This window comes from Gobius niger (genome assembly GCF_951799975.1).
Source record: "Gobius niger genome assembly, chromosome: 4".
Lineage (NCBI taxonomy): Eukaryota > Metazoa > Chordata > Actinopteri > Gobiiformes > Gobiidae > Gobius > Gobius niger.
This window is the reverse complement of record NC_136855.1, coordinates 17,707,603-17,735,340: the sequence shown is the minus strand read 5'-3', so window position 1 is coordinate 17,735,340 and position 27,738 is coordinate 17,707,603. Positions and strand designations below refer to the sequence as shown.

The 27,738-nt window shown below is 39.4% G+C and overlaps 1 protein-coding gene across 1 annotated transcript; it reads right to left on the bottom strand.

Moving 5' to 3' along the window:
• Nucleotides 1-4,984: 4,984 nt before the first annotated feature.
• Nucleotides 4,985-27,738, bottom strand: LOC306962579 (LIM domain only protein 7-like). The gene is made up of 28 exons (XM_079555760.1): nt 27,668-27,738; nt 27,452-27,526; nt 24,766-24,836; nt 24,583-24,652; nt 23,599-23,705; nt 22,057-22,087; nt 20,405-20,518; nt 20,166-20,301; nt 18,692-18,839; nt 17,529-17,588; nt 16,848-16,980; nt 16,638-16,780; nt 16,119-16,293; nt 15,486-16,007; nt 14,036-14,338; nt 13,204-13,318; nt 12,119-12,280; nt 11,336-11,499; nt 11,158-11,221; nt 10,401-10,427; nt 9,742-9,767; nt 9,537-9,644; nt 9,358-9,447; nt 9,120-9,274; nt 7,920-8,114; nt 7,583-7,747; nt 5,265-5,367; nt 4,985-5,190 (listed from the first exon to the last, which is right to left on the bottom strand). The coding sequence occupies exons 2-28, from the start codon at nt 27,518-27,520 to the stop codon at nt 5,143-5,145; spliced, it is 3,504 nt and encodes a 1,167-aa protein (XP_079411886.1). The 5' UTR covers nt 27,521-27,526; nt 27,668-27,738; the 3' UTR covers nt 4,985-5,142.

Below are 27,738 nucleotides of genomic sequence, written 5' to 3'. Positions count from 1 at the left end.
TTGTTTGGCCATAATGACCATCATCCCGTTTGGAGGAAAAAGGCGGAATCTTGCAAGCCTGAGAACACCATCCAAACTGTGAAATATGGGGGTGGCAGCGTCATGCGGTGGGAGGTGCTTCACAAAATAGACGACATCATGAAGAATGAACACAATGTGGAAATATTGGAGCAACATCTCAAGACATCAGCCAGGAAGTTAAAGCTTGGCCGCAGATGGGTCCATTTGGACTATTCCCAAAGCATATGGAAAATACTGCTACAAAGTGGCTTAATTATAACAAAGTCAATGTTTTGAGGAGGTCATCACAAAGTCCAGATCTCAATCCAGTTGAAAAAGTATGGGCAGAGCTGAAAAGGCATGTGCACCAAGGTGGCTATAAATGTGGCTCAGTTACACTCAGTTTGGAGGAATGGACCAAAGCTCCTGCCAACTATTGTGAGAAGCTTGTGGAAGGAAATCCAAAACGTTTGACCCAAGTTATACAGTTTAAAGGCAATTCTACCAAATATGTAAACTTTTGGTTTTGTAAAAAAAAAAAAAAAAGTAATAAAAAAAACACGTTGACAATTCTATCTCACAATCATCTGGAATTAAGCAAATAGATTTGTTTTTATTAATTCTAATTGACCTAAAAAAGTAAAATTTTATTCTGCAAATGTGTATTTTTATACGTGTATGTAAACATCTGTTGGCTATGTAATTATGTTTTAAATGTGTTTCCTACACGATAACATTCATAGTTCAAGGTCTTCAGTAAGAATCACACAAATCTAAGTAGTGTTGAAAATGAAGAGTTGATACATAAAAAGTGTTTACAAACTTTTGACCGGTACTGTATGTTTATTTATTTGAAGGGTTTTGGGTCTTATGATGTAAACAGTTACAGGTAATTTGGTGTATTGGTTGCCTGACACGCTAGACTATTCTCCTCTGTTTATTCTAAACTGTGTTAATCTAAACGAGAGATCACTTTCATTTGAGTATATTTCAAATATAAAGAGAACAAAGTGTGTATGGCTGGCCAGGCTAGTGTATAGGTAGCTCATTTTGGAAAGAAAGATGTATTTTTGCATGTGTGTATTCCAACACTTCATCAGCCACACCTTCCCTCTGGTTGTCGATTGATCACACAGTTCAAATTAGGCTTTGTACAATGTTATTAAAGTTATTAAACGTGGTGTAATGTAACCAATAAAACACTTAAACTCACTGATTTTCTTCTGGTCTGTTGCTCACACCGTTCATTATGCTGTGTCCTTGGTGACCAAACCCCTCAGAATATCCTCCTTGTTCATGCTGCTTTTGGACTGTACCGAGTCCTAAGTCATAAAAAGACGTACATTGCACCAGAGGGGGCCCCGAGATGTGATCCAAATGAACTAATTTGGAGATATCGCAGCGGAGTCAGCGTTGGTTATTTCAGCCGCAAAGTGCTAAATCTTTCACATTTTGTGCACACGCTCACCGTGACCCCCCAGTCTGTCATTATTTCAGTTCTGTGGATTTTCAACAGAGACACTTCCCACTGTACGCTCACAGATAAAGCGGCACATAATTTATCTCAGCAGTGTTTCTTTTCAGAGCCGAGGTGTGAGAAAGAAAACAAAGCTCGATAGGGACATGCAAGAAAAAAGGATGTGAAACGGCCTCGGTTTTACCACCTATTTTTATTAGCAGCTCTGACAGACAATACTGTGAAGACACTTTTAATTCATTAGCAATTGTTATGTACACTGGCATTTACAGTTGGCATATCATCTCAATTATGAATTATGATGCACTGCAGCCTTCTCCCATTCCAGATGTTGCACACCATTACATTTCCTCATTAGTTTACATTCACCAAGCTTTATCTTACGGAAATGTATGCTGGCCAAAGATACCACACTTAAAAACAGGAAGGACAAGCACAAAAATAGACTTTGACGGTCAGTTTTACATATTATGAAAAATATGGAAGAGAGATCCGCACAACTGTCTGCTCATCAATTTTTATTTGCTCACACATATTGCAATATATACTTTTTCTATTGACGTCCATCCAGTCATAAGTCAGTAAAGACCTACAAGGGTTGTAAGATAAGGTCCTGAATGGACCCAGGCTCCTGTATATTCTGTGGTCTGTCCGGCGCCTCTGGATTCTGTCAGAGCTGTCCAGGCCTGAGATGACACTGGCCATGTTAGGCATCAGACCCTCCCACTCTTCCTCATCGTTTCCTGTGTCACTTTGCACATCACGGTAGCAAATAATAAGATAGGGCAATGCATGGGCAAAGGGTCTAAATGAGGACACATACAATACCTACAGGAAATAGGCTTTATATTTAATAATAATGTGAACTTGCATTGCGCTTTACAAGCCTGCATTACCAAGTTTCTCAAAGCGCTAAACTGCTGTCATTCATTCACTCCATACTTGGTGGTGGTAAGCAACTATTTTTGGCGACGGTTCGAATCCCAGCTCCTGCAAATGCACTCTGTCGTTGGGTCCTTGGACACTTCACCCTGTGTCTGCGTACATTGGTGTGTGAATGAGTGTGTGAATAGGTGACTGGTTCCTTACTGTAAAGAACTTTGGGCCTGACAAAAGGTAGAAAAGTGCTATTTAAGTCGAGTCCATTTACCATATTGTAGCCACAGCTCTATGGGGTGGACTAACAGAAGCGAGGCTATAAGTTGTGTCATTGGCCCCTCCGACCACCACCACCACTACAATAATTCTGGCCTCAGGAGGACGCGCAAACTCCACACAGACCTTCTAGCTGTGAAGCACCAGCGCTAACCGCTGTACCGTCCATTAAAAAACAATGCATGAGATTCTAGCCTAATCATATGTAAAATCAGCAGTTTGTTATCTCTCAAATGCGTGTTTCCTGGACATGTTTAAAAAGGGCACTTTAAAATTGCAATTGTCAGATAAATTGCAACCAACCAGAATTGTGCAACCACACCATATACAAATGAATGGTACTGGTCTAAAAACTTTTGTTTATGGGCTTCCGCAAGTATATCACACTACTACGAGGAACAAATTTGCATTAACAAACATTTCAGCAATCAAAATAAGAAAGTGGTCCTCTGTGTCTGTATGGAAGTAAACAGGCAAAGTTTGGAGTCATTTTAAATAGTTCCATCAACAACTGCTTCGGGGCATCGTCACTGTTTCCCATGAAACAACTTCAACAAACAAGACGTCTAGATGAGGTGGTTTCCCGTACCCTATGGAAGAAGCTCTTGACTTTATTTGGCAGGTCATTATTTTCCACTGACAAAACAGGAGAAAGTTATCATTTTGTAAATTTAAACTTTCAAAACCAACAACAGTTGCAATGAAAAGTCCCAGCTCATAAATCATTGTCTAATTGTTTGAAAGTCCTTTTTTCTTTTAATGGTCCAGATGTTTTCAATCTTGAATTTAAACAACCACTCTAGTCTTTACTACTAGATTTATCCAAGTCTTGCTCTGCATAACCACATTCATCAATATTAAATGATGGCTACAACAGTTACAATATTGGACAAACAGACATACTGCAGCAGAAATGACAAAGCCGGAGTCCTCTGGGAGATATTAACAAATACTTTATATAAACAACTCCCAGGCCACTGAAGGGTTAATCTTTCAACTCAAAGGAATTCAAGTGCCTAATGTTTTGCAAAGCTCCTGCCTCTTATCTAAAGCTTCAACCTCTAGTATATCCTGGCTGTGATATTTTGGTAAATAGACCAAACTAGAGTCCCCCTGAAAACAGATGGGTCATACAGAATCAGGAAGTGAAAAAAAGGCTGCAGCCTTTGAGGAAATAAACCTTTGCAGACCAGTTTGAGACACTTCTTTCCTGTCTTAGACACATCTTGTGTCATGTGGATAGGACCAGAAATTACTGAGAACATAAATTAGGTCATAATAAAAGGAAATTCTCCCATAGAAATCTGACCTGTAGTCAACCTCAATAAAAAAGTAATGACGTCATGTTAACCCAATCTGTTAAATGGAACAACAACCAAAAAAGGTTATAAAAACGCTAATAAAAGGTATCAGCTTTGACATACAATTTTTGACCAGCAGTTGTAAATAAGTCATACTAAAGCCCGTTGATAAAGGCCTCCAGAATGAACTTCATTTCAAAATGGCACTTCCTCATCTTGCAGAGACTGAAATCTCTTCCTCGCATGTTCCGTACCATCTTGCAACACTTCCTGCAAAAATCTGTCCCAGCTTTATACTGCAACATATAGTAGGTTACATATTTGATACGAGTTATCAGTATTGACGTCCAATATAACAGGTGGTTGTAGAAGAGGTTTTATCCACACACCAACTGTGATTTGCTGTCAGACATTCCACTGCAAATGAATGTGTTACAAAATATTTTTTTTTGCACTATAGGATATATGGATATGGGATTAAATAAATCTCATCTCACTGTGAAACCATGCAAATATTTCACGCTTTTTGTAAAGTGCTGGGCTAAACAGTTTGCAACTATTGCCAAAAAACCCCCCAAAAAACTTAATAGCAAGCATTCAACATAGCAAAATAAGTCAAACGTCTCGATAATACGTATATAAATATCAGTTATCAGAGCTGATAAAAAATGAGTCTATTGAGCACAGTAATCTTTATTTGTGCTGTCACTAAAACAACATACAGGACATGTCTCAAAACATTTTATACACATATTAAAACCTTTGAAAACCTAAGTTTTAAAAAGAATTATAGCTACACATTCAAAGACTTTGACACTATTCAAATGCTCTAGGTCCTGTAGTTATAGTTCAGAAATAAAGATGTGTTTGGCAAAATTAAAAGCAAGCTTCTACTTTTTAGAAAGTGTCCGTATATTTAACACGTTTCACACAAACCAGTGTCACTGCGAGGTTTAGGGAAGAGGGCAATGGCGACACCATGTGGTTGAAAAATAAAGTAATAGAAAAATGTTAAGTGCAATTTACGCTACAAGGGTCTCACAGTAAGTGATAAAGACATGAGTAACAATACAAGCACATCTATAAACACAAAACACATACATTATAAAAAACATATGCATTACTCCATTGCATACTATTTAATATATTAAAAACTACTCTTTAAATTAACGACAAATCATCTTGAGCCAGTGTTGCCATATGTACTAGTTATTCAGTGATATGCAGGGCTGGGTTTTGGTCACAACTGGGTGGCGTCTACAATAGAGAGTTACTGGACAGTTATTTCAATAAATAAACAATTGTCCGAGTTGAAGCAAATCAACACTCACACTGGAGTTGGGAGTAGCAGGGCTCACAGTAGGGCCTGCCGTTTTGGATCCGGACTTGGACTCCAACCTCTGTTCCTCTGAGATCTCGGTAACAGCCCATGCACTGGTCAAACCCAGACAAAAAGCAAAACCAAAAATATTATTAAAAAGGTCATTGATGCATTTTGGCAGATTTATGGGCACCAGAAACTCGCTGGGATTAACCTTGTTTAACTATCACACAAAAGATCACTACAAAAGACATCCACTTGAACTAAAAAGTTATGCATGTTATTCCATTGTTGAAAAGATCTGGTTGCAACTTGATCTTGTGGTTTTCCTCTGTGATGCAAGCACCAAATTTGGCATGAATATTGCTTGTTTTATAAAAGCGTTATTATTAGCCACCCAAAAAATTCAATATGGATCTTTGATTTAACAGGAAAAAGGGTTAAAAAAAAACAAAAAAACATCATTTGGTTGTATTGATTTCTTTTTTTTTTTTTTAAACAACATGGATTATTTTATTCATCTTTTTTCATTTTTTTTTTTTTTTATAAATGGGACCCAGAGATCATTCATACCAAATGTGGGGCTTATATCACGAAGTCAACATTTTTTGGCCTATGTTCCATTTAATCAATAGTCAACTCAGTTCATGGCCAGAAAATAAAAGTGAGAATACTAGCTAGTATAATGGTGAAGAACAGCCTTTCACAGCAAGTGCAGCCCACCTATTTTCCATCTTTGTGTTAATGAAACAAAGCCAAGCCACCGCAGAGTGTCCCAAACGTGAGAATTTCACAATAGACTTCTAATGACAAAGTATGACGTTACCAAGCAAGACCAATAAGAGCCCCAGTGCTCTCTTCCCAACAAGAAGTGTAAACAAAAGCAATGTAGCTCAGTAGCGACAGGATTTACCCCAGTCCTGACCCCTCACCTGGAAACAGGCGAGGTGGAAGCACAGACTAAGGGCCTCTATGACCATAGCTGCCCCACTATCCAGAACCCCTTCACACACACAGCACATCCTCCCGCCTGGCTCAGTCCTAGGGCATGTGGTAAAACAGTCAAGGCCGAGTATACAGTGGGTTATAGAAGTAGTCATATCCCTACATTTATTCCCTTTGTGTTAAAGGTCTTAAACAAAAAAACTCTTTAAACATTTTCAATGTATTAACCCTTATAGAAAAGGTGCACCTATTATGTGTAGCTTTCCTATCACTGGCAATGAATGGCATTTACCACAGACCTAAACTGTGGGAAGAAAAAACAATGACTTATGTATTGTTTTTTCTGTTATATCAACACTGTTTACATTGTAGATTCTCACCGAAGGCATTCATTTATGAATGAACACATGTGGAATTATTAAAAACAAAATTGAAATAAGTTTTTCAAAATAGCTGCATTTTGCTTTAATTACTGCTTTGCACACTTTTGACATTCTCTCAGTGGGCTTCACAATGTGGTCACCAGAAATATTATTCCCTTCACAGCAGTGTTAATTTCGTCGACTAAAATATTTAGTCTTAATTTTAGTCAAAGTGTTATTTTGACGACTAAAATTGGACTAAAACTAAATTAAAAGTTTCTCATGAGACTAAAACTATGACTAAAATGTCCAGATATTTTAGTCGACTAAAATAAGACTAAATAAAAATGAAAAGGAGCGACTAAAATCATCCAAACTTCTACTGACTGTCTGAAAGAGCCTCAGATCATGTAAATTCTCTGCCAAAGGATCAGCTCTGAGCTTTGTTCATGTGGAGCAGCTCCATGAGGCAGAGGAACCAGATTAAATATGATTATAATCAATATTATAAATATAAGTCGACTAAATTAAGTCTTAAATTTAGTCGACTAAATTGACATGCAATTTTAGTCGACTAAAACTAGACTAAAATTGAAAAGTTTTTTTTACACTAAATCTCGACTAAAATTTAATTACATTTTAGTCAAAAGACAAACTAAAACTAAAATAAAACATGTCAAAATTAACACTGCTTCACAGACTGTTGGAAAGCATTTCAGTTACCTTATGAAGCTCAATGAGAAAACTATGAAATTCCATGTGTTCATTCATAGTTTAATGACCTCAATAAGAATCACACAATATAAATAGTGTTGAAAATAAAGAAAAGCCAATACATAAATTGAATGCAGTACTGGTCAAAAGTTTGGAAACACTTTTTAAGTTTCAACTTCTTCTTTCAAATGTTTACCACTCGTTATACTTTCGTGTATTATTGTGGGGTAATCAGATTTTTTAGTAACATACCAATAGAAATCAAACGTTTTAAGGCCACTGTAAGACGTACAGTATCACACAGTACCTGCTTCTGTATGTAGGAGGCATGGACCCTGTGCTGTGGCGTGAAGACGAAATCTTGGTTGATCCGCAGTATCCTGCAGCAGCTGACTGGGGCCGGGGATAAGTGAACGTCACAGAAGTGACTGGAGAGTGGCGCCAGCTCTCAAGGTGGTCCATAGACTCATACCTGCAAATAAAGACAAGCATTTGTTAGGTATCTAAAAGGCATATTTTCTGAACATTTCACATTTACCGCATCAGAATGTACACACATCAAAAAAAAAAAGTTGGGAGTAGCATGAGCCAACAGTTCAACTTTTCATGTTAGCTTCTTTGCTGCCAGATTAAAAATTTCTAACCTCTTGATTGGAACTCCTGGCATTACAGGCTCTTTGTAAAAACTTGCACTTCGTTGACGTATCCAGCTGTTATCTGTGAGGAGCTGCGTTCTCTTCTTCATCTCGTCCAGAATCTGTTGCCGTTCCTGTTCGACCTTAGACACCGTGGTCTGGCTTTTCCTTTTCCTCTGGTCCCCCGCCCCTGGAAAGACTACACTTTAGTCAAATGGTAAATCTAAATGTGGCAAAGGTGTCGGAACTTGCCTGTCATTAGTTTCTGCGGGCTCGTTAGCGCTGGCGTGGACATGGACTTGGCCCTGAGGCAGAACATGCATTATTTGACCACTATGTCCCACATTGTATTGACGGGATTAATATATAATACGTATAGATTTTATAATACGTGCAAATGTTAAAATTTTACTAAGACTAGAAACAAGGCTACAAAATCACAGCAATAGATTAGAAGGAGTTGCTTGAATGTTGACAAATGTGTATAATGGTTTTAAAAATATTCTGTTAAGACTATTAGTTTGTCCCTCAGACAGAAAATTAGTATCAAACTATGAGGTTTGTATCTGCAATCTACGTATGAAGGATACTATAAAATAAACTAAGTTCTACCTACAGCAAAGCCTCGTGTTAGCAGAGGTATGCTAACACTAGAGACATAAAAATTGCAATAAATGCTCTCAGCCTGTTCCAACCTGTGAGCAGCAGAGAGCGGCGCAAAGCCAAAGGAGCCGTGAGCCCTGCGGAGGCACCAGCAGCAATAAGGCCCAACACAGTAATTCACTCAGCATCACAGCACACATTGGCAACACATAAGTAGACAAGGGTAGATCGATTGTATGTGTATGTTTTTGTAGTTTTCTTTGAGATTTGATTTTCAAACAATGTTTAAAAAAATCAAGACCCAGTTCACTCTGCACATGTCCGGGAGCTTTCACATTCGAGAAAGACTGAAGGAAATTCGCAGAGGTCACATCATTTCAGAACATTTGTAGAGGTCTGAAACGGGGAAATTTTGATACAAATGTCAATCGGTGCTTGTGTCACAAAGATTTGACAAAAAAAACGTCTTAATATTGTGCACTAAATACACTGCCTACGTAACTAATAACATATTCATGAGAGATTGTGGGGGGAAAAATGTGAAACCAGATTAGGGTTGCAAGTGGAAAGCTATAGAAAGTGTTTTCATAATAAAACAAAACATACCAGTCACTTGTTTTCTCCTGTAGCATTTCTTTAGCTCCACAGGGAGAGTTTTCCTTCACTGCATCGGTGGCTCGGCACTGTTCATCTGGTCTCTTACTCGTCACACCGTTTACATGCGGGTGCACCCTCTGATGGTTTTCGTCGCTGATCATCATCTTAAAAACATTGTACAAGCAATTCAGGCAAGTTGCTGGATTTTAAACCTATGAATTTGAGTTTGCATTGTCCAAATACTCACTTTCAACTCCTCTTTGTTGTCGCTAGAAGCATCTTGTTGTGCTTTTCTCCACTCTGCCTCAAGTCGCTCCTGATCCTGCTGGTATTTCTCCTGACAAACGAATGCAGACAAAGCACTGAATAAAATAAATGCTTAAAGCGGTTTATTCTCTGTAAGAAAGATGTGATACAGGGTTGAACCTGAAGGAGGCGCTCCTGCTCTTCCTGCCACTTCTCCTGCCGCCTGCGCTCCTCTTCTCTGTCCCAGGACCAGCTGCAGGAGGAGGGGCTGAGGGATGGCACCTGAAGCTGGGAGGGCAAAGACAGGTTTGGAGAGCTCAGATGCCAAGCTTCCTCACGACAACTCAAAAGAAAACGCATTTCCTCAATTGCTTTTACCACTTACGTCAGATATAGCAGATTCAGAACCTCCTGTGAAAGAGAACAAAGTCATGAAACATCGAAACTAGTAAATATGATCTCTAATATACTATTTGTGCCATGCTTTAAACACATTATGTTGGGGACACATCAGGAGAATTAAATATGTAAAAAAAAAAATGCATGGAAACATTGTAGAAGTTTCATTTTGGGACTCTCCACATTTTTTCAAAGTTAACTTCCAATTATTTTTTTCTTTAAAGTTGCTGTGTTAGAAGTTAAGAAAACAAGACTGTATGGCTTTTGCATACGAGGCTCTGTAGTTGTTAAAATGACAAGTTAGTGGTTGAGGTCAGAATGAAGTATGTACATTCTCCAAAACAATGTTCTGAACCTCTGAGGTGACCCGCTCAATAATTACATTTAAGTATCCAATTACAGCAGCGCAAATGAGAGACAGTGTGCTGATGTGTACCCAGCATAGAGACAGCAAAAATAATGAAAAAGATCCATCCGGGCAAGAAGAGCATGCCATTTTAAGTCAGAAAAGGCAATTTCACAGTGTGCGACGAACACTGATCTGCTTTGTTCAGCTGTTTGTGATGCTGCACAGCAAACAGGGGTTCAACATCCAGCCGCCCCTTTAAATGAACACAAGACACCCCACACCGAGCGAGCGTTTACCGCACAAGTACACCCACGAGCTGAAGCCTGTGGAGCCCAGAGACAAGACACTGTTCAGAGGAAGTCGCACTGGCAGCCACCACAGGGGGGCACTTCAAACAATGTGCAAATGATTAGTTTGTGCAGAGCGGCTCCTTGCCATGCACACTCACACACCATGGAGACAGAACAAGTGGCAGCTGCATTAGTGATGGAGAGTACTATATTTGTACATCAAACCAGCAAACTACCAAGCTAAAAAAGTTATTGACTGTTTGGAAAGTTTTGGGTTTCAAAAACTACGGTTATCCTATCTTTGGAGCAACTAAACATGAAGATTTGTTCAAGAAAAGTGCTACAAAAACAGATGTTCCTATTTTCATATTTACTGCATACATCAATGCTTACGTTACACTTTTCACAGTATTATACAGTGCAGTAAAGCATTAATTGATAAATTGGCTCCATCTTCAAAACCATAATGTTCCTGCATTTTTAATGTGAATACAAAATCAAAAATTGTGATCGGCACGTTGGGGGTAATGATTTTGCCATATTGCCCGGCCTGACTTGCTTTCATTTGTATAAAAAGCCAAGCTCCTGCCACCCAAGCAGCGTAACCGTTTACCATTTTACCTCTCTGTCTGAAAAATTCTGCTCTCCTCCTTTGATTTTTCCTAATCACTACATTAGAATCTATTTCAAAAAGAACAGCGGTCACAGATTTACATTGGAGCACCAGGGTGTGTTGTAAGCCATTTTTAAACTTGTGCCAAACCTTTATTTGTGGCTGTCCTGGGGATGTCAGTATGTGCTCCGTCCATATTTTGACGGAGATTAACCTGAGCAGGCGAGAGAAAACCAAAATTCACCCAATAGACAGCGATAATGGAGCCTCACTGTGAGACAGTACGTTTTCAGCCTTTTGCCATAGTTTGTGTCTAAATATTGCTCACATTGTTGGGCTGCCCGTTAAATTTTGACAGGGCCATTAGCGCAGGGTCAGTGTTGGCATGGTGATCTAGCCGACCAATCAGGAGGGGCACAGCAGAGGTCAAATCGACGGTCTTCCTGTTCTGTCCTGGCTGCTTGTAAAGACTTGCCTCACTAATGCTCCAATCTAATGGAAATAACAAACCATCAACGCCAAGGATTGTGTAACAGTGTGACCACCGGTAAAAGATGCAACTTTCAATAAGAGCTGTCCAGGAGGGCTGCAGAATACACTTGGAACAAAATGCTAAGTCAATCAGTAATCTTTCAATAAATATTGTTTTCATGTGACACTGAAAATTCAATTAATTATGTGGCTTGTACATATTTAGAGACAGGGATGTGAAATTGGCAAATTGCAGGGATTGCAGAAAAATTATAAATACAAATGTCAAAATTATTACCAACAAATTTAAGAAAATTACGTGTATTACAAGTTATCTTTCATTTAATGTTGTCATGTTGGAATAAGGCATTTTATGGGTTTATATATAAAGCACAGTGGCCCAAAACCTCAAAATTGGTCAAGTTTCCCTTTCCCTGCAGTGTCTTTCCAATAAAAAAGATGCAATTATGTTTGTTTTTTCCCCAAAATTAGCCATTATTGAAAATTAAGAATTGCATAATGCAGATTAAAATGTGTTGTGTAAAAAAGCATGCAATGCATTAAAATATAAAGTAAAATCATTACAGTGCAGCCCTAATACGCACAGCACAATCATCAGGGCTATTAGCATGTGTCCTACCTCTGTTCCCGTAGCGCCGCACGTCCATGGTCAGGCTGCCAGTTTGCAGGGCTGAGGACATTTTATTTTTCCACTGGTTAAAATTCAGTTTTGTCACTGTGACTCCATCGACTGCAATAATCTCGTCATTGATGCAGAGATGACAGAGTTCTGCTGGACTTCCTGTGGACAGAAGGCGAGTTTAATTCTAAGCTAAAACGTTAAAGTTAAAGGGATATTTCAGGATTTTTGACATAGGGCCTCATTTCCTAGTTATCCAGAGTGTTGCTGATTTCTGGAGATATTTTTTTTGTAATTCAAGCAGTTCTTTTATTTGAAGAGTTTCGTGGCACTAGGCTAATGCAAGGCTAGCGCATTTCTACGATATCAGCTAGCCTGCATTAAAAACAGTCTGACTCGCTCCACAGAGCATCTGAGGCAAATCACTTATAACACCAGACGAACAATATAAATGTCTGTGTCGATAGAGTAATTTTAACAATTTTGCATTTAAAATACTTTATATTTGAGCAGCATCTGCTTCGTGGTTGTATAAGCTACGCAGCAGCGGAGTGATCTGCTAGAAAATAGTCCCTCAAAATGCAATCATTCATGTGATGCATGTTCAGTTATATTCCAAAAAATATTCTATCGACACATTTATATGGTTAGTCTGGCGTTATAAGTGATTTGCCTCAGGTGCACTGTGGAGTGTGTCAGACTGTTTCTAATGCAGTGTAGCTGAATACCATAGAAATGTGCTAGCCTAGCATAAGCCTAGCGCCACGAAACTCTTCAAATATAAGAACTGCATGAACTACAAAAAAAAATATCTCCAGAAATCAGCAACACTCTGGATAACTAGGAAATGAGGCCCTATGTCAAAAATCCTGAAATATCCCTTTAACTCCACATGAAAGTTATGAATCTATTTCAAACATTTTTTGCAAAATGTCAGTACTTCATGGAAACTGCTTTTTCTACAATAATTTCATCTTACAGAGTTTCAAACAAAAACATAGTCAAAATACTAAATATAAAATGACAGGACTTGCATTATACAATTTGAATTTATATCAACAATAGTAATAAATGTGATGACTCACCTGGTTGAATGGACGTCACCCGGGCCCCTCTGCTGTCCCAGTGTGTCTGAAATCCAAAGTCGCGTCTGCTGTGGGGTTTGAGGGTAAGGCACAGTCTCATGTCACTGTGATCCTCCTGAAAGAGACGCAGCTGTTAAACTGACACCAGTGTCCTCGGCTTCCTGTGGAAACTAGAGCCTGTTGTTCACCGTGATATAGGAACAGGGGGGATATTGAGCAGGGGTAGGCAACGTCAGGCCCATCATAGAACCTCTGGCCCTCAAGATGATTTTTTTTTTTACTCTAGAAATGTGAAAAAAGACCATATAGGATGCACAATGCTGGCATTTGTAGAAAGTAACGTCGGCCTACAATTGTAGTGCCTGCTTGGTGGATTCATCGTCAAAAGACCAAGGGCCAAACTTGCCCTTGATATAGAGGGTGCTTGAAGTTTTAGGCCCATTTTATTACTCAGTACCCGTTTAGAGCAGACAAGATCCTTATTTAAACATTTTTGGAAAAGAGATCAGGGTTTTATAGCCTTTTCCCTTTCCCTTAGTCTGGTTGTTTTCTCCCTCCCAGTCTACTGCTGCAAGGTCCTTGGGTGAAAAGCTTTACTGTGGATTGAAAAAATGTCTAGAATAATGGCATAAAAACAAATAATTTTCCTTGTGTTTATAATGGCTAGATTAAACAACTGGGGACAATATAATCTCCACCGTCAGCAAGGCATGTCTTTTTTTCTCAGTTGAAAACATTGTCAAATCTTTAAATGGCCCAGTAATAAAGGCAGGGTAGAGGGTATACAGCATGTCAGTTATGTTTAGATGGCTATTATGCACTTGCAACATACATGCATTGGACCGCTGGGCTCCTTCACCAAAGTAGAGGAGTGGAGTTGTGGCATCTCGGCAGTGCAGAGCTGGGGCAGGGACAGTGTCTGGACGAGGGGCTCGGGGTGAAAGCCGTTGGTCTGAATCACATTGCAGAGAATGGCAGAGTTCTCTTTTTCCTGTTCGGCACCAAGCTCTGTGTGCTTCAGCGGAGGATGGCCTTTCAGATGAGCACTCGGCGTCTGCCTTTTCAGCAAAGTAGTGGCGGGTGGAGAGACATCTTTATCATCACTGGAAAGCCAATTCTGATGATTGTCCTCTACCTACAAAATAAATGGAAAGTGCTAGTTTAGATAGAGAAACGTGTGAAGTGTGACAGGTTTAAACACATAAATGTTTAGATTAAGGTATAGTAAGTAAAGTTAATTGCGCAACAAATATCGATTTAATTGAGACACTAAACAGTAGCCTACAAAAGAGCAGCTGCCCATCAATTATTAATGAGGGCAATCTAAGAAAACAAAAGTAACCTGAGCGTGCTTGCAAAAAGTAGAGCAATGCACACAAACACAAGATCTCATTACATTACAGAGTATCCTTCAGCACGTTTAAAGCATCAACTTTAGTTTAGTCAATCTTTTTAAGACTACAATCTTTAAATTGAATTCACTTTACCGTTTTTTCTCTCTACGGGGAGAAGAATCAGTGTGTTAAAGATATTCTTTCTAGGATTTCCTCACCATTTTCCACACATACTGTTGCTTTTATGTTGATACGAAAACCCCATGTTTCTATCTAAATTTTAAACTACATTTGAGCTCAGGCGCGACTGACAGTTTGAATTCTGCTTTGGGCATTTTCATTCTGTTATATTGTCTTTTGACGTCTTGCCTGTGTGAACGCAGTGCCAGGAATGAGTGGCAGGTGCTGGTCAGGGGGTCCACTGGTGCAGATTGATAGGCAGCCTCTCTTGCATAAGTCTACCCCAAGGCAACTGAGGCTATGTATGCAGCACACACCCCCCACCGAATTAACCCTGCACGGCAAGCTGTAATGTCTCAAGAGCTGAACTTGAAAAGGTTCGGGCTTATATGTTCAAGTTCAAATCAATTGGTGGATCGGACAAATAGTGATGCAAGTGGCGGATTTTACATTTGCTAACAAATACTTTTATCGATACTAATTAACTAAACAACATTGAGATGCCAGAAAAGCAACATGTGTGCTGTAACATATAAAAAGGCAATTGTTTTAGTGTTTTGTTAGCTATGTTTTGAACATGTTTGACTTTGTAAGATAAATACAGTGCCTTGGAAGAGAAAGGAAAGTCGTGTGGTTTACATTTGAGGGCATTTTCTCATGAATTCAGTCCATATACATCGAAAGCCAATATCACTAAACAATGAAAGACCACACTGACACCGTGTGGTGACTAAAGAAAAGGGAAACATCGGTCTGTGGTTTACTCACATTGCACAGCCTCGGGAGAGAGGACACTCTGGAGGGTTTGGAACCAAAAGGCCTGGCTGTGATGGCAGACGAGAGGCGACTCGTGCCCTCAGACCGGCGGTACCCACGAGGAAGACTGGCAGATCCAGACCAAGTTCCAGATGTGGATAGGTACTTATCAAAACCTTGCCCTTTGCTTGTCTCCATGCTTGCCTCCAGCTTCTCACAATGGGGTGTTATAACGGTCAGGTAATTCACAGTATCGATCTCCGTAGGGTTTACTAAAGAAAGACTTTCAGCAGCAGCATTTAATTTGGAGATTTCCTTTGGCAGGACAGATGAGCGTGTAAAAATCTCTTCCGTCACGTCCTGGGAGCATGGTTGTGCTGGGCCTGGGCTGTTTTGAACGTGGGACTGTGAGCTATACGGGAACTCCAATGAAGGTGTGGTGGCTGTTACTCCCACTGAAGCCAAAGAGGCCACGGAGCCGTCCTTTTTTAAGACGTTCATTTCAGGTCCTGGCATGGCTCCAACTGTTGGCCTCTGAAAACAAAGTCAAATTGTATTCTCACAACACTGCAACCAAAAGCCTCTTATGATATAATATTAAGAAGTAGTTACTATTCACCACACTGACAGCATAGCTAGACTCACCTGAATATGAGCTCGTGAATCATATGATGACGGAGCGTTATAAGGCATTTCTGTGGCGTTGCTTCGTGCCAGCAGCGCCCGAGTGTGGGGCCGTAGGTTAGACTTTGACGACTTGGTTGGGGAGGTGGCGTAGGGGTGGGAGCCCGGGCTGTGGCTGTGTTGTGACGGCTGGTCCCTGGAGAGCGAGCACACATGAAACAGGAGCCAAACGGGTGAAAGGAGAAGACCAGGGAAAGACGGGTCAAATTACAAACACTCTTAAAATACTGTATTTGCATCACCATGTATATGAAACATTTCTGATTGCAACTTTTCTTTCTAAGTTAAGTTTACATGAGATGTTTTGTAAATCAAGATTGTGTTCACAGTGTGCATTTTAAACATGTCCAGACTGATGAGAATAGCTAGTAAACCAACAAGAGCCCATGGAGACAGGATATTAGTAAACATTGCAACTTCAATACAATTGCAAGTAATTGTGCTGCCCTAGAATCAAACCAGTCATGCAAAAATACATACCTTTTGATTGGACCACTTTGTGATGTAGCCTTTTGAAAGTTGGCACCATTAGTCATCTGGTTTATGACATGCTCCCTGTCCACAGACGTCCTGCGTACATCCGACTTGCTGCTCCTGCGACGATTCTTCCACTTCGTAAAGTCCTGATGCAAAAGTTCACTTGAACTGTTGTCAATAAGTGTGCTGAAAATAAGAGCTGGTTTCACTCACGTCCTGCCACTGAGCTTCAGTGTCCTTTGTAGTGCTGCTCTTCCTTTTGAAGTGTGTTGGATCCGATTCCTGAGTCTCGTCAGACATTTTACGCGCAGGGTAAACCATTGGGATATCACTGAGGGACTTGCTCCTGTTTAAATACAACAGATGCCAGATATTGCAAATTAAAAACGCACATTTATATCATTGACAGTGTGAAATAGGTACACTAGCATATGGCTTTTACAACACAAGCATGTTAACAAGAACAGCTGAGAAACAATACACTATCCCAGAACTGCAGGCCAAAGACGCAAAATGCAAGAGAAGCAACGCTGTATGAAATGGAAACAGATGTCGCTGTCTAACACAGCAGCCAAAGCTTGTAACAAGTAATAGCACTGCTCTGGGCAACAGGGGCCATCACAATTGACATCCTAATAAATTACAGCAGCATTAAGCAGGTGCTTCATCACAACACTGACATTATTAGACGACAAGAAGCAGTCTGTGATCACAAACATTTTTGTCATCCGTCATAAAAATCTATCAAGTCTACGCTCGGATTATTAATAGCGGAAGGAATGGTTTCTGATCAATCATAAAGGGAATGGCAAAAGCAGCTGAAGCATGATATTTCAAAACTAAAAGCATTACAGTCAGCGAGAAAGCGGTTCACAGCGGTCAACCAGGACTTACCAAATCCAGCCAGGATTGACCTGAACTGGTTTTTCTTCAGTATTCAGAGTTTGACCTGGTCTAAAAACACACAAGATCTGAATTTAAATACACACTACTTATTTTGTTCGTTATCAACAAAATGTTTGACTTGATCTGAAGCCAAATCGAACAGAACAGTGGAAGATAAAGTGCACTGGCTTTTGCAGTGCCATCACAATATCTCAGCGGATGGCTCTCATATAAATATAAATATATATAAATATAAATATATATAAATATAAAATATATATATATTATATTATATTCGCTTCTTATGAGTCACGTGAAAAGCACTCACATTACCGGTCAAGTGAGAAGGTGCCATTCCAGATAACACACCAATATAAAGTCATTGCAGCGCTGATAACTCTGTATAATAAGCAGCAAACACTAATATGATAACCAAATGCAGTTAAATATCTTGAGTTGCTTGCAGCACTGTACTGTGTAGGCATGTTTGTGCAGCCGGATGCATGTTATTTGCGATGAAAGGGTATAAAGAAAATTAACAGTCAAAATAATGGAAACCAAGTGAGGAATGGGAGTCACTTCACTGAGATTAGGAATGGAAACTGAGAATCAACACTGCAGTAGTTTCAAAACTAAGTCCAAATGTTTTTTTCAAACTCATGAGCACAGAGGGCTGTAATGGATAAATGATGTGACAAAATAAAATATGGGTTCTGTGAAGCATCACGAAGGGTTTCTTTTTTTTCTGCACAAAAGAAGAAGAATTTAAAAATGCCAAATGCTGACATTTTGCCAAACTTTTGTTTGAACGTTCATCTTTGTTTCTTTCTGCATCATTATTATAGTCCTTTCCTGTTGGCTGTTTCCTTTCAGAAGTCATCAACAGAGTGAAACATCTGCCATATCCTCCGTTTGAACCCGCTTGCGTCAACTTCTCAGTATCTTCATTCGCCCCCATATTATCATGCTCTTCAGTAATTTCCCAACCTTCTACTAGGGTTGTACAAAAAAAAATGTAAATCTTCACCCAAACTAAACAAAGTGCTCGTTTGCAAAGGTATCACTCTTCACAATACTGTAGTTCCAGACATTTAAAATAACATTTCTATTAGCCAAGTAAGAATAATTTATCCTTGAAGCAAAGTATGAAATAAAAATGGCCGGTGCTGTACCTGGACAGCAGGCTGGTGCAGCCTCGCCCTCTCTGCGCCTGCTTAACCTTCTGCAGCGGTGGAGGTAAATGTCCTTTGTTTGATTGAGCCAAAACATGAGATGTCTCCATTCTAAACACCTGTTCAGCCTCTGCATCACTTCCACAGCCTGGAGATGGCAAAAAAACAAAGTTAAAGCAAGTGAAGTTCATGAAAAGAGAACAGAGTAATGCCATGTTTCAGAATCCAAATTAGCTAACCATGCAGTATCAGAATATTGAACGTTGCTTGAAAAGTTGTATCAATATAGTGAAACTTTCTACATTCTATTATACAGCCCATAGTCAAAACATATTACGGGTATACGTAAATGCCAATTTCAAACCATATTGCTTGAATGTCATGAAATCTCTTGTTTACTCTTCTGGGAGTCTGTGCAGTCAAGCCTGGGGCCAAATTTGTGCCAAGCCTTCGTGCCTCTCCCAACACACAAACACATCCCCTCTATATCAGAGTAGCCGCGATTTATCACTGACATACATGAGTCCAGAGATGACAGTCCGGACAAATGACACAATAAAATAAGCAGAAGCGGCTTTGCTTTTTTCAGTTTGACAGCAACAAGTGGCTCTCTCGAGGAAAAAGAAAATCTTTAAGGATAGGATGAGCTGTCTTATAGTTCAGCAAACAAAATTTATGGGAGAATTGTTTGTATCAGTGGGTTTAGTGTGAAACGCAAGATTAGAAATGGCTAAAGAAAAGCAAATCCATAAAAGTTTACAAGGTGGAGAGCAATATCTTTTTTTTCCATTGGTGTAGCGAGGCAATTCAAAGCCTAAAACAAACAGAATTTAAGGTTTTATGGACATATTTGATTAGTGCTGCACGATATGAAAAAACATATTTGACTGTCTTATATTATTGAATTATCTTAAAAAACACAATTACCTTGCATTAACAAATTGGGTCAAAGAAAGACAATACAAAAATCAGGGCCAATTCAAGGCATTTTATGTTTAAGGCATGGAGGGCCACAGATCAGTGGTCAGTGCATTCAAACATTCAACTACGTGTATTTAAGAGGTTTAAACCATTCCCCAAACTTGTATCTATACGCTTGGAACCATAATGCTAGCTCAGTCTCACAATAAATGTTAATTTTTGAGGTTTTAATTGTGTGGAATTATTAAAATTGCAGGAAAATTACCATGTCTGGCGATGTGTGGCAATAAAACAAGATGCCTAAGGTCGGAGGGCTACATTTGGCCCTCTGGCTGCACTTTGGACACCCCTGCTATAAAGGATGGGTCATATGCAGATGAAAGATCTCTAATTTTGATATATTTTTTATATGGATATTGTGAGCCCACTGTAAAGACAATCATTTGGCGATAAATTGTGCAGCCCTACTTTTGATAAAACAATGCATTACGCAAACTAAGATAAACATTCTTGCACCTCTTAACTCTAAAAGCAATTCTACATCGAACAGCACCTTCACTGTTGGTGGTTCGAGCTTTGGCGTCCGGTGAAGTTGTGCTGTCCACTGAACTGTATCTCTTGTAGCTTGGCTTCTTGCGTTGTGCGTCATCTTTCTCTGGGCAGTGATAACCACTGCCATCATCTAATGACTACATTTTACCATAAAAGTTTAAACATTGTTAGGTTATCACAACAAATGAAGGAAATATTGAAGCAAAACGTGTAAATAATGCCATAAGCGTTCCTTCCTACCCTGGATAAGGCGAGTCCCAGCAGGCCTTCAAAGGACTTAAAGTTCAGCTGGGGACCTTTATAAAGGGTGTCCTGATTGGCCTTTCTGCCGAGCCAGTAGATTGTGATTAGCACCTTTAAAAGACAAAAGGTTTTAATTATTGCATTCAATCCCAATTAATTAATTAAATGTTTTCTGGTAAAAAAGCAGTCCTTTTGCGCAGCTCTGTAAAGAAGGAATTACAGTGGAAGATGATAAAGGCCCAAGAGGATTGTCATTTTAATTTGTTTCTCAATGTCTATTTCAGGAATGTTTAACAAAGCTCCTGAAGGGTATACATAGAAAGGCAGTCTGCTACAGTGGTCCAAATTTTAACATTCATGCAAACAATAACTGAGGCTAAACCAATGGCCGCTGGCTGCCCTGCTTTTTGACCACAAATGTGGGGGCCGCCATTGCTCCGCCGTTGCTGCAGTACCTCCATATCGCCGCTAGGCCCCCATTGAAAAGCATTGGACTTTAGACACGTTAAAAACTACTTTAAAGCCTGGTTTCAATTGTTTCAACGCTATACTAGGCTAGATCTTCCTCCTGAGATAACGCTGGGTTAATAACACTATATGAAACCAGGCTGGTTTTCGTAATATGATTTTTTGAAATCTCGTACTTAATGAGGCTCGGACTGTTAGCATTGGAGCAGCGCGAGCTACACGTCACGCAAGGGCCGAGTCTACGGTGAAAATCCCGCCCGTATGTCTTTTTAGGAACATGCTTCGTCAGAGCTGGGGAGGGGGAGCCTGTAAATCCGCCATGAATTGCCCCACGGCTGTGGTCATTCTGGTAAACGGGGAGGAGTGAGCATAAGACGTCCATTATTTTCTACAGTCTATGGGCTAAACTATTATATTTTGTTTGATAAACATTTGAGGATGCGTTTACCTCAGAAACCACATCAGAACTACTGTATACTACAAGCTAAAGCTACAGTAGCGACAGTAAAATAGGTTCAAAGAATAATTGGCATCACCCATTTACACAAGCAACACCTTTGATACATTGTATTTCCCTATTGCTTTGAGATTAGAGCAACACATTACTGCCCTCCACTGTTAGCAACAGAGGCACCAACTAAGTGGAAGTGGCCTAAGTCAAATACTTAATGTAATGTAAATAATTTGTATTCGGCAAGTCATACAAAACATCGTAGAAAATAATTACATAAGACTCATCTGAACAGTTGGCTTTAAATCACTTTAAACTGACCCTAATTGAATAATTCTTATAAAAATACTCTGCATTCCACTGGAGGAGGGACAGCTCTGCCAAGCCTCATTACTGAGCCCATGTTATCGGCCTTTGTTCAATTCAAATGAAGCTTCTCAGATAAACTTGTGACACACCGAGTGCACAAAAGCATGTCTGTGTTCTCACATGTCCTCTACATGTGCAGGTTTACAAAAAAATACTTTCATCAAGTTCAGCACAAACAATATTAAAAAGGAAAAACAACAAAACATGTAGATTTAAAATATCAAATTACATGTTGAACTAGATTAGCGTTCAGGAATAAAGAGTTAGAGGGTTTGCCTATTTTCATGTTTCAAAACCAAGGACAAAATGATGAGTAAGGAGTAAAAGTGTAAAATGTTTGGTTGCATGGTGCAGTACTTACATTCTTAAGCCTCCTGTTGCCCTCATCTCGTCTGTAAAACGAAAACACTTAAATTGTTACAAAGTTTATAGAAGTCTAATACTTCATATCAATAAGCTTCTTATAAACACAAGTAGACATGTATAAAAGGAGACTTTAAGCGCATTAGAGCCATGATGTGAAGGTTAACTTTGGTTTAAAAAACTGCAATCTCCGAGTTCTCATTTGTGCCGCTTCACTCGTTACATACAGTGTGCAATGCGTGAGATACAGCACTCAAATGGCCTCTCCTCTATAGACTGCACACCACGCCATCAGCTCAGCAGCTCATGAAGAGGAGCATTATGACAAGCGCGGGTCATGGATTTATAAATGCAAAGCAACTCTGACAATAATTACCAAGCACTAATCCTCAATAATATTTTTCACAGGCTTGAATGATTTTTAGATGTGACTAAAGCTATGTATAAAAAGTATTAAGACAATTCACTTTTCATTGAGTGCAAATATAGTATCTGAGAATAGTTATCCTACGTGAGGTGTCTGGTCAGAGGGTCAGGTTGTACCAGAGATGTGAAAAATGAAACGTGAAAAATGGCAAAATTCACATAGCTTATAAAGGAGCTATACCTGTTCTTTTTTTTTCTTTTTGTAAAAGGTACAATTATCTTTGCCCCATTAAAGCATGTTGGAAAAGTAGTCATTTGTGAAAAAAAAATAATCAGTCTGATGCGTAACAGTATTAGGATTCGTTGATGTTGCGTCAGGTCAACCCAAATAGTCAATATGTGGCAAAAAGGGGTTTACCTTTTTCACCACATATTGACCCCGAAGACCAGCCGAAAGACAAGAATAATAAATAATTAAGAATAATCATTTTGTCACATTTTGATGAAAAAGGTTAAAAATTAGGTATAGTCCCTTTAATATAGAACCTGAAGTTATGCATAAGACCTGAGGGGCAGTAGTGAGTATAACCAACTTGAATCTTCTAGTCCCTTTAACAAGGTTCAGAGCTGAACTAGCCGGAGGATCTGATTGGCTGTCGAACAAGATACTGGACGATCCTCGACCCAAATGAAGGTCGTTACTGGAGTCGACTGCAGCCCAATAACCATCAGATGGCATCTGCGACTGAAGGTCCTAAACTTTTGATCAGCTACAAAAACAGCCCATTTCTGTTTAACTGATGTCAATAAATGGTTTACTCAAGTTGTTTTGTCTCACTTCATTGCTTCTCATTACATGATGAAGTTCTACTTGGAACCTTGCAGAAAATTATGTTAATGTTTTAATGCATTTGATGGGTTGTTGTCTGCCCTGTCTTTAAGGAAAATATTATGAGAACCACAGGCATGAGAGCATCTTTAAAACTCAAGATATTGTTGGATGTGCCTCGTCTCCAGTGGTTAGCATCTTAGTTCAAGTAGCATGTTTAAAGAAGGAAAAGTGAGTGCATGGTGCTGGTCGTTACAAAAGACAACTTACAGGATAATCACCTACACAAGTGGCAGGTGGACAGAATCGCAAAACATGTAAAAATTGAAGAGAAAAGAGCGGTACTTGAGTGTGACTCGTGTAGACAGGTCCTGCAGGTCTCCGGGGTGGAAGAGCTGGGACTCGTTCAGGCCCAGTTTGCCACAGGCTTTCAGAAACACACTCACATTATCCTGGAGCACAGACAGAGACATCAAACACTCAGGCAGTTCAGGGGATTAGAGCAAGGAGAAAACTGGAGAGAACCGCATAGTTGAGCTTTGAACTGCTCAGGATTACAACATCCACAAGAATTATGCTGATTGTTTTATTGTTTGGACTGAATACACACTAAAACTATTAGACTTAGAGATCTTTTGTACAGTACTGGCAATTTAAGAACAAAACTCACACCAGGTCAATATTCCAATGTGACTGACAGATAAAAGCTCTTGTTAGATTGAAGTGTTAAAGTTCTGGTTAGTAGGTTCTTAACACACTGTGGTCCCTACATATACAGTAATATGGAAATGCATGTGCTCACATGAACCAGTTTCACTTCATCATTTTCAATAGAGGGCTGACAATAAAATCAATATAGTCATTGTAAATAAAAATGAGTCATCAAAAGTGTAGTGTGGCCACGTGTAAAACCATTGAAAACCCTATTAAACCCTTTTCTCTGAATACAGTGCCGTATATTGATGTAATTTGTGCTTTGTCTAAGCCAGTTGTAAAGGATGCAAATGATTTATAGGACACAGTTTCTAGATCTGATTGTGGTTACACTGACGGTCTGTGTCAGACAGGAAACTGCCACAAAGACGCCGGCTTCCTGGCACTCGGGTGCAATATTTTTGTCTGCTCAAGACTAGGCAAGGCAAGGCATGTTTATCATCTATACCACGCATTTCGTACACAAGGCAACTCAATGCACCTTGTGTACTATATACCATCATTCATTCATTCAATCTTTATTAAGGACACATGTGAGAACACAGGATCCATATCCATATCCATATCGTTATATCATTTGGCTTTTTAGTAGATTATGGTTGATATTTTACTTACCAAGCCTGCAATGGGAGTAGAAAGTCTATTCACCCGCTTTATGATGCCAGGCTTTAGCTGGTTCATTAAGCTGTGAATAACAAAATAATTATATGCACAAACTTTACAAACTAAACTAACCAAGCACTTTCAATGTCAGCTTATAGATTAATGATTTTAACTCGATATAAGCTCATTACTTACTCAGAAAGCAGGACACCATTTTCCAAAGCTGCCCGAAAGTCAATGCAGACAAAAGACTTTCCAGTTACTTCCTGAAAAATACATTTAAAAAATGCATTACTTCCACAAATGTTTATAGGTAGAATTGTTGCTCTATTGCGTCAATCTCAAGGGAATATCTAAAAGTAACATTTGAACTTTTTGACTAGTATTGAATTTAAAAATCAGAATTGAGCTCAAAGTGCATATTTTAAAACATGTCCGCAAGCATTTAAATTGAGTGAAATATTAACTGCTAAATACAAGGATTGCAAGCATTTCCGAGCATGTTTGTAGAGGTCTAAATTGTTGAGTTAAAACAAGTAAAAAAAACAAGCAACAGGATAATTTGTTCTCCACAGAGGACTTTATATTGACTAATTAATATAATAAGCAGTATTTGCCATTTGCTCATTTTGACCTTAAAAAATGTTATTTAGATGTGATTGTATTTATTTTTTCACAGCCCCAATTCTAGCCAAAAGAAAATGCAACTAACTCAGGAAACAGAAAAAAAGAGTCTATGTGCGCTCCAAAATCCAGACGCTCTTTTTGGCCAAATACCGAATAAAGCAGCGGCCGAACAATTTCACATGATGGCAGGGGGAAGCACTGGGCTGGGGGCTCTGTAATGAGCACATAAAAAATGGGGCTATTAAGGTTCAGCTCCATAACTAACAGTGCGCCCCAAAAGGCTATTCTTCTCACTAATTAGTCCCCCCAGGAATCCACAATCACAATCAGTTTGTGGAGAAAGAGCAGGGCATCGGGTGAGGCGTGGAGGCTTTAGACCACAACATTGCAGTGCCATATTGCAACAACAAGAGACAAGAGGTGGTCAAAACACACCATGTTTTCCTGTGAAGTTTGTTTCAATACAAGTGTTTCCAACTCAAAAGAATCACAGACATACAACACTCGCGTTTAGCATTAGGACCTCAAAAAGGAATTGAAAATAGATACATGTTAGTGGGTAGGCACATTTATCTTCATGTATTTCAGAAATCTTTACAAAAGCATCTTCAAAACTGTGGCTCTGGTGACCCGAGTCAGCAAAGGTCAACCTCAAAATCTAAAATATAGTCAATTGGCAAACTGAAAATCTGATCTGTGTGGACTGGACTGATCAAACAGACTTGGTGAGGATACAGAGATGATTCTAATGTCTTGTGCGGACCCTGGGCTTTGAGTCCTACCACCAGTAATGTGCTGCACTCATTTAGGTTGATCATTTAAACCCCACTTTTTATGAGTTTGCCCAAACTAAGTGCCTTTATTACACCGTATGCTCATCATACATCTGTAAGTTCTGGAAACGATTTCAAATGTTGATATAATAGTTGCTTATTATAAACTCAACATACAGGAGCACCTTATATCACCACATGTGACTGATTATTATTGCTCCAACTCATTGTTATGGTCTACAGCAACACTGATTAAGAAAGGACAGACAGACAGACAGGTGCAGCCGCAATGATACACAAAACTGATTACCATTTAGCCACGCTTGCATCTCTCATTGCACCAAAATAGGAGGGTAAAACTGTTCTGGACTTGCTGCCAAGAAAACTCTGAGAAGCATTTGCTCATTTTGTTGCACTCAGACAAAACTGACATTAATGGTCCAATTTAGGCAAGTCAACACTTCAGCTCACACTGTACAATTACATTCACTGGTTTTGATTCAAGCTGGAGGGCTCGCTTCTCTGGACTGTGCAAGACTGCAGTGGTTTCGGCTACACAATGGTCTGGACTGGGACAATCTGAGGATCGTTCCTGCTGCAGAGCGGACACAGTTATCTCAGAGGGAGATACCACACCCATCTCAAAGCCTCTTCAGTCCCGACTTAGGGAGGCAGGATTGAGGCAGGACTGAAGAGGCTCAATCGGTGATGGGTCCAAATGACTGGTCAACTCTCATACCCTCCTTCTGCTGGGCCTGCATTTATTTCATATTGCACCCGTGAACTATCATCTTTTGCATCAATGGATTGAGAGAAACAAAACATTGGAATCAATTATCTCCATTTACATGAAGAAGTCTTGACAATAAAGCTGACTGAAATGAGAGAATTGCTGCTTTGCCAGAGCGTGGACAGGTTTCAGAACATGATGCTGCTTCATAACCACATCCTCCTATGAACAAAATGTGCATTGTGTGGCAAAACCTACATTCATTAAGAAAAAAAAGTTAGAAAAACTACAATAAATAAGGTTGCACAGCTCAGTCCAATATTTTCGCTGACACTGAACAACTACAACACATGGCAAAAGCAGTAGAAGCAACAGTTAAAGTAAACAGAGCGACTATGTTGAATTGATGTGTAAAAAAAAAAATCGTTTAAGTTACAGGTCTGTTCAAATAGTTCAATTTAACAAATTCTCAAACTAAAATACTTACAATGTCCTTGCTTATAACTTGCCATTTCCAGACTCGACAGATCCATATGGTCGTGAGTGCATTAAGGGCAGAAGTCATTATTGCAAGTCATTTTGGTTATTTGTTTCATAAACCACTGTGATTGTCGCAAATCCTACAGAGAAGTCTACACTATTCAGTAAGAGAGAAACGAAACAATTGCATTTCCTCTTAAAGAGTAATGGCTACACTGTCTAAATGCAGGTAAATACATTAGAAACCGCATCAGAGACCAGAAAGATTTACCTCTATCCAGCGCTGAGCCTCGTTGAAAGCGTCAGTGCAGCTCAAACTCGTCTGCTGTCGCCACTCCATGCTTCTCTAAACAAGTGCGAAACAAACATAAGGTTAAAGTATCTGCTAAACTAAAAAAACATCAGTTAATTATTGCAAATCATCAGGCCAGGTTTATCTGTGTAGTAGGTAATCTTGAACCGCTTGTCGGTCAACTGTTTTATTTACCTCGAGCCTGTGATGCTGCACCGGTGTTCACTCTGCGCCGCTAATTGACGTGAGTTTATCACACTGCGCTC